At 32.9% G+C, this 7,776-nt stretch overlaps 1 protein-coding gene across 1 annotated transcript; it reads right to left on the bottom strand.

Annotated features, from left to right (window-relative positions):
• Positions 1-1,294: 1,294 nt before the first annotated feature.
• LOC143566607 (CDPK-related kinase 5-like) lies at positions 1,295-6,796 on the bottom strand. Its single transcript, XM_077053261.1, has 11 exons — positions 6,224-6,796; positions 5,261-5,391; positions 5,131-5,172; positions 4,915-5,023; positions 4,458-4,536; positions 3,528-3,824; positions 3,329-3,441; positions 2,631-2,738; positions 2,489-2,551; positions 2,219-2,386; positions 1,295-1,627 (listed from the first exon to the last, which is right to left on the bottom strand). Exons 1-11 carry the CDS (start codon positions 6,740-6,742, stop codon positions 1,487-1,489), a joined length of 1,770 nt encoding a protein of 589 aa, XP_076909376.1. The 5' UTR covers positions 6,743-6,796; the 3' UTR covers positions 1,295-1,486.
• Between the last annotated feature and the right edge of the window lie 980 nt (positions 6,797-7,776).

Raw genomic sequence — 7,776 nt, 5'->3', positions numbered from 1 at the left:
CTTATTTTGAAAAGGCACATAAATGTCCTATAACATTAATGGCTTAAAGTAGAAGGTGGCGGCTAAAAGTAATGAGTTTTTGCAATATTTTTTTGTCCAAAAGTGATTTTAGGCTCTATGATGGTTATGTTAGTTTAAGTTGAAAAGAATTGACTAGTGACCCTTTAATATTTTTAGTGCAAAACTTTGATTATTCAAAAATCAAGTTATTAGAGAATATTTGATCAGTCGCATCCATATTTCTCAAACCGCTCAATGATCAGAACCCGCTTCTATGAGACTGTGACTCTACTTGATGACTTAAGTCTTGTTTAGGGCTATCCAAAATGCTCAACACTTGAAACCCAGTCTACGCTCAATTGAAAAATGCTTGTTTGATTTCAACTCGATTTGATCAATACGGGTTGATCGGCTGGGTTTGGTTTGTAAACGAGCCAAGCATGAGCAGACCATTGCTTGGTTCGGCTTGTGAATACCATAGGCTGGCCCAAGGCTAAGGCAGCCCAAACCTTTGCTTTGGGCCCTCACTTTCCAAAGGACCCCAATATATATAAATTTATGTTAGTCTTATCAGACTTCGAGTGGCCCGCTCTGAGTCCCCCGCTCCTGTTGAATTGACACAACTTTGTGTGTTAAATGGTTAGTCGTTGAGGATAATCCGCACCTTTGTGTTCGTTGAATCAACGCTTCTGTTCATTAGTTAATTCACACTTTGTTTCTAGTCTCCATTTTTCTGTGTTTGTAATATTGTGCAATGCAATGTTTTGGAAATGGAGTTTGATTAGAATATTTTTGTGATTTCTTGATGAATTAATAATGGGCCCTTGATGGAAGAGCTTAATGAAATTACAGCAGGTCTTTTTGTAGTATCTTACATGCTGGTTCATTATATATGCTTGTTGAGATGGTATTTACATGGAATTACAAGGTAAATTATTTAACCCGGTCGAGCCTCCTGATACATTCTGGTTCAACCGGTTGTACCAATTTTTAACTAAAGTCGGTACGAGTAAAATGCCGGTTTTAAAACATCGGTAAGAACCAAAGAAGTGATCACTGTCCATTAGTGTCACGGACATTTAAATATGTGGACCTAAGGATGAATCTATTCACATCCAACCCAACCTATAGATATTTATTTGTGTGGTGAGTGTGCTTCTATCTATTGTCCACATCTTTATCTATGATTCAATCAAAATCATTAATAAGTTATCATAAAATAAGATCCACACACACATCCCATAAGTTCTTGCACAATGGATTTGAATAATAGTTGCCTTAGAACATGAAATAATTGATGATACACTGCCAATTGAATACATGTTCTAGCTAGTTTTTTTACTCAATCTGTAAGTAAATCAGGTATAAAAATAAACCAAATATACTACTCTCACCTTCAAACCCACAGAAACTAAATTTTACAGATTTACAGCATGATCATCAATCATTACACACGGTTGGTTATTCATGGCGACTAATGCATGTGTTAACGCGTTTTAGCAAGGGTCCGACTGGATACACCATGCAACAACTTAACAAACCCAAGAAAACTCAGCTTTCCATCAGTGTGCCTGATCCAATCATGCAATACAGAATGAATGGGAACCGATGGCCCAAAACCAAGTTCCTGAAAAGGAAAAATAATGTGTAAAGATCAAGAATAAATATGCAAACTTTACCAAAAAGAAAAGTGAAAACAAGGGTTAAATCAGTGTAAAGAAGATGATTTTAAAAGGTTAAAGTGGGTCGATTTCGGTCATATTTTATTGTTACATGCAAAATTTTTAAAACCGGTTTAAAGGAAACCATCGCGCATAGAATAGAACTTATGTGTGTACAACATCTTAGATTTTCTATATAGAAAAATCGGATCATACTTTTAATAATAATTTTTTTAGCTATACTTAACATGATTAGGAGTAATTAATTAACTAATATTAGTATATTAAAGTCCCTAAACTTGTCAAAACTATACGAAAAAGGCACTAAACTAAATTAAGGTCCCTAAAGTTGTCCAAATTGCAGACTTATGATTATTTTTTTTCCCAAATAATGACATGTTATTGTCTTAACTCTTAAGTTGGTCAAACTCTAATAAAGTGACCTTTAACATATTTACGAAAAAAATTATTGACCGATTTAAGAGTTAACAAGTCATTATCTTAGAAAAATTCTAAAGTGCGGGCATTATATACAAGTATACTATATTATTACTTACAGAAGCGAGTTCTTCGATCATGATGGCCCTATTCCCATCTTTGTCGAATATTTCATATGCGCCACGTGCAATCTCTTCCCATCTATCAAGAGCCTCAAGCTGATGCACACTTAATGCAGCTGCACAAAATTCATCAAACTCCATTCTTCTATATTGAAGTGCATTAAGCTGCATACATATGAATGATGTACAATCATCTAAAGGATAATAATATGTAACCGAGTAATAAATTATAAATACATCTAAAGTTTGTTTTATTAACAATCATACCGATGTTAGAAAATCATGGACTCGTGACTCCTTCATGGCTTCGGTAGCATGCTTCAACAAGGCCTAACCAGATCATAAAACATAAAAAGTCAAGATTGACAGTCAAACTTAAGGAAGTTGATTTGTTTATTTGATTACTAACCGTTTTGATATTCTCCACGCTTATGGATCCGGTTTTGTTCGGTTCTAATAATGAAAATTGCTCCTTTAGATAGAATAACTCATCGGGACCTAATGTCTTTACTAAAGCCTGCAAAGAAAAAAAAACGTAAATGTGTTACTCCCTCCGTCCCATTAAAAGTGTCCATATTCTCTTTTTTGTTTGTCCCATTACAAATGTCCACTTTTAAAATTTATTAGCCAATTTCCAAATTTACCCTTAAATACACACAACTAGCATTAACAAACAATATTGATGGACCCACTTTCCAAGGGCATTATTGTCATTTAATAAGAAAAAAAGGTAATCATACAATCCACCTTAAACTTTGTGTTTTCCAAACTAGGACACTTATAATGGGACTGAGGGAGTACTTCTCTAACGATATAAGTCATTTGTATTTTAATCTCAAACAGATCAAAAAACATATATTTATTTAAACGAATGGGTCAAGCGGGTTAAATGTTTATCATTATGCATATAACCTCCCTAATAGCTTTATTCAACGAATGAGAATATTATCGTATTTTAAACGGGCTAAATGTTATATTTATCTTTATATAAACAACCTCCTAAATAACTTAATCCAAATATATTATTAATGTAAACATAATGTTATCATAATCTAATTTAACATATATTTGTTTATAAGTTAAGGCATCCCTTCAAGAAAAACATACCCGTATAGCAGCTTTACGAAGAGCAGACGAACGCATATAACTCTTCATGTGTCTCAGTAACGAGACATCAAGTGGCACTTTTACATCATTCGTATTTCTAATCCACGGATGACCTACAAAACTTCATCCTAATCAATTCAAAACATTCAAACCTTAATCATCACTAAACACTAAACACTAAACACGAAAACACACGCACTTAACGCTTGAGCAGCCGTCATTCTTTTCCTAGGATCCTTGTTTAATAATCGTTTAACAAAATCTTTCGCCTCCGAGGATAATGTAGGCCAAGGTACTTCATCAAAACTTGGGTGAGCTTTTAAAACGGCCCGAAAGATCCCGGATTCAGTTCCGGCCCAAAAGGGCCTGCTACCACATAATAGAATGTATGCTATAACACCAATACTCCATACATCGGCCTCAGTGCTATATGATCTATGTAGAACTTCAGGCGCCACGTAATATGCACTTCCAACAATGTCGTTAAGACGTTCGTCTACAAAACATATATGCTTGAATCAGAAAAACATATATTATAAATAATGTGGGGAATACTCTGTAGAATAGTAACCAAGTTTTAAAACTGTTCCAATCAGGTCACTCATAAAAAGTTTTGTTTCAATCAGGTCACTAAAGTTTATTTTTTGTTCTAATCATAGATATTTTACCTGCATAGCAAGTTATGTATGCTTTTTTAATTTCTAAATAGTTTGACGTTGTAAAATATTTAAAAATTGAGAAAAATAATTTTTAAATTACAGAATACTGCAAAAAAAATCTAGAAAATTCAAAAAAAATTGAAAAATTGCAATAAAAAAATATGAATTTTTGCTTTATTTTTTTGCATTTGTTCACAATTTATTTTTTTTTCTCAAATTTTACTAATTTTATAAATTTAAAAAAAAAAAATTTTGCAATGTCAAAACTATTTAAAAATAAAAAAAAAACTAGATAACCTGCTATCCAGGTAAAATATCTAAGATTAGAACAAAAAGAAAACTTTAGTGACCTGATTGGAACAAAACTTTTTATGAGTGACCTAATTGGAACAGTTTCAAAACTTGGTTACTATTCTATAGAGTAATCCCTGTAAATGTGTGAAAACACATGTATGCTATATAGAAAGTACCTGGCTTTACGAAATCAGATAAGCCGAAATCTATGGCTTTGAGTTGTGAGTTTTCGTCTTTGGATGTAAATAAGAAATTCTGATTCACCAACAAGAAACCGTTAAATAATGATTTATTGAATAAATTGAAAAAAAAAATTTAGGAGGATAAAATTAAGTAATTTGTGATTTTATATAAATATATTGAATTCTCAGTGAGACTAAGACATCCTTATGAAATATAAATATTATAAAAATTAAAATCAAAAGCATGAGTTGACACATGAAAACTACAACATTACTACTTTAGGTAAGTTTGCACTTTTCATGCTGCATTTGCTTATTTATTCATTTTCACTATACATATATCCATTAGATTTCCATAATGCCATAAGTTTGTAAACATTTTTTGTGCGCAACTTGTATATCATCAGTACAAAAGTAATGACTTTGGCCTAGATCGATATGGTTAGCTCACCTCGGGCTTTAAGTCACGGTGCACAACACCTTGAAGATGACAAAATGCAACGACATTTAATATTTGCATCAACACAACCTTAGCATCGTCTTCTGGGTATTTTCCGCCCCTTCAAAACCAAATGTTCATTTTAAATTTTAATTATGTCTTTTGGGATGAATAAACTTGATGTAAAATGTCATATTATATAATTAACTAATCAAATAGATATCATACCTTGCAAGTATTCTATCCAAAAGCTCCCCTCCTTCACATAGCCTAAAAATTGTATAAAAAGAAAGAAAGCATAAGATTAAATTACATTGTATCAAATAATTTAGAATTAAAATCGAACTTCAACACTTACTCCATTACAACATAGACATTATCATGGTCTTCATATGCATCGTAAAATTTCACCAAGTTTTCATGTCCCGACAAAGCTTTTAAAATCTTTACTTCCCGTCTCACATCTTCAATCGCTATGGCGGTTGTCATCTACACAAAAAAAAGTGTTCTCAATTTATACTTGACATTATTTGACAAGGTACAGAAGAAACTATGTAAGTTCTCCCCATATGTTTCACTATATTTGAAACATTACCATTTAAAGAAATTTCTAAATTACCTAATTGATTTAACAATCACACCCACAAGATTCTTCTTTTGGTTATTCTTTCTTTGTTTTCTATTAAAGGGTACTTTAGGTACTTGACAACTTTCTCAAACTATTTGTCAAAACTGGTAAGAATATGCAACTTCAAGATAAAAAGCCAACATGTCAAAACAAAATCCAACTTTTAAGATCAAATTCAAAGCCTAATAATAAAGCTATGTGTAGTGGGGGGTTACAAAATTGGGCGTTTTGTGCCATGTGGCGCCCAGTCAGCAAATGATAGGTTTTTGTTTTTGGAGTGTAATGGTGTTGTAGCCCTATATATATATATACACACCACTCACAATCAATTATTATAATAATAAAAACAAAAGGAAGTGAGGCGAGAAGAATCCCCCCCACACACACACACACTTCGCCCCCTTTATCGCTCCAGGGGGGTGTTGAAAATGAAAATCGCCCAACTTAGCCTTATATTCTCGCCCACTACGGGCAACCTAACAACAAAATATAAATCAACAAATACTTATAACATCTCATATTCAGAAACCAGCAAACACAAACAAATAATAACAACAAACACTTATAAAAACAAACCTAATAATAACAGCAAACTGGTTCTCACTGTTTTCATGCTAAGAAGTATATGCATCGGATCACGAAACTAATCACATAACAAATTAACAAAACCTTAATTCAAAAACTAAACCAAACCTTTGACTTTGGGATAATTTTAACTGCAACTTGTTGACCCTTGAATTCACCTTTCTGGAACTTAGCTTTACAAGTATGCCCAAAATGCCCTCTTCCCACTTCTTCACCAATTTCATATTTACTCCCAAAATGTTTCGAAAACCCAAAACTTTTATCCAAACCCGCATTCCTTTCGCTCTCATCCGCCTCAGGTATTGCTGCAGCAGCCGCCTTATGCCGCCTTGCCAACGCCTTTATATGCTTCGCAGGCGAAGGTGGTGGAAATGGGCGTTTAAAGAATCTTCTTGGTGTATTATTATTATTATTATTATTATTATTATTAGTTGCTGGTGATGATTTCTTTGAGAACAAATAGTGTGCTGGACTTGGAGTGTAAAAATTAAAAAAAGGTGATTTTTTTATATTTATATTAATACCCACTTCAGTTTCTTCTTTCTTGATGTTATCATCGGAATCTTTGGCCGGAATATTCGTGTTCCGGTGGCCGGAGAGTTTGGGTTTTGAGGTGCAAACACCCATTTGGCAAATTGAGAAACACCCTTTGAAAAAGATTGAAGCTTTTTATGAAATCTTGATTTTGTTTGGGGTTTGGTGATGGAGAAGTGGTGGTGATAAAAGGAATGTGGGTTAATGGGAATTATTGGCCAATGAGAAAGTGGAGATTAAATGATAGTTGTTTGAAGTTTGAACAACATCAAGATGGTCCAAAGTGGCATTGATTAGATTATTTTAAGTGAAGTTAAAAGATTAAATAACAAAGAGAATGATGGTTGTATGAAAGAGTCCATATGGGAATGGACACGTATTTATTACTCTAGCAAGACAAATTAAATTCTAACTTTTAGTTTAGTAAGGACTAAGGAATAGTTTCTAATTAAAAAATATATGACCTCATAGTTGATGTATGAATGTCATGTTGCATTGTGTGTTAAGAAACCTGACTAATGGTTATTATTTTTTTAACGTGTGTTAAAAGCTTATCTTTTCTGTCCATCCCTCATTTCCAATGTAAGAATTCATGTTCCCATTTAATTCACCCTCAATCTCAACTCGCAATGTCATAGGTGTCTCTATCTTTTCCTCTTCGATTTTCTTCTAGAGATGCTTTAAGCGAAAACATCGTGTTGCTCCTCTAACCCACAACCTCTTCCCCCTGTGACTGTTTTCGTACTAGTTTTTTTTTATGTTTTTTCTATTAATGCTTTCATTATTGTTGTTGTTTTCTTTGAAAATATTATTTTTATTATTATTGCTGTTATATTAGTATTATTATTTTACTTAAACGTAAAACATGTAATAGAATGGAGCTAATTTGATCATAGCTGAGAAAACAAGATTTTATAAACAAGTCACATATGAGGTTGGCTAACTCATTGATTATAAATAATTGTTCTGGCTTCAAATTTCTTGGTCACTTTTACTCTATATAGTTGGAATGCATTTGATGCGTTAATGTTGAAAGAAAGTTAGTATTCAAATTTTGATCTCCATGCATGAACGTTTACGAGCTCACATCATGGGGTTGTGCGTGTTAAAGGGTTGGACTTCTGGAT

Source organism: Bidens hawaiensis, unplaced genomic scaffold (assembly GCF_021521415.1).
Source record: "Bidens hawaiensis isolate Kalapana, Puna unplaced genomic scaffold, B.hawaiensis_p1.1 tig00022925_1, whole genome shotgun sequence".
Classification (NCBI taxonomy): domain Eukaryota; kingdom Viridiplantae; phylum Streptophyta; class Magnoliopsida; order Asterales; family Asteraceae; genus Bidens; species Bidens hawaiensis.
This window is presented reverse-complemented; position numbering and strand designations above follow the sequence as displayed.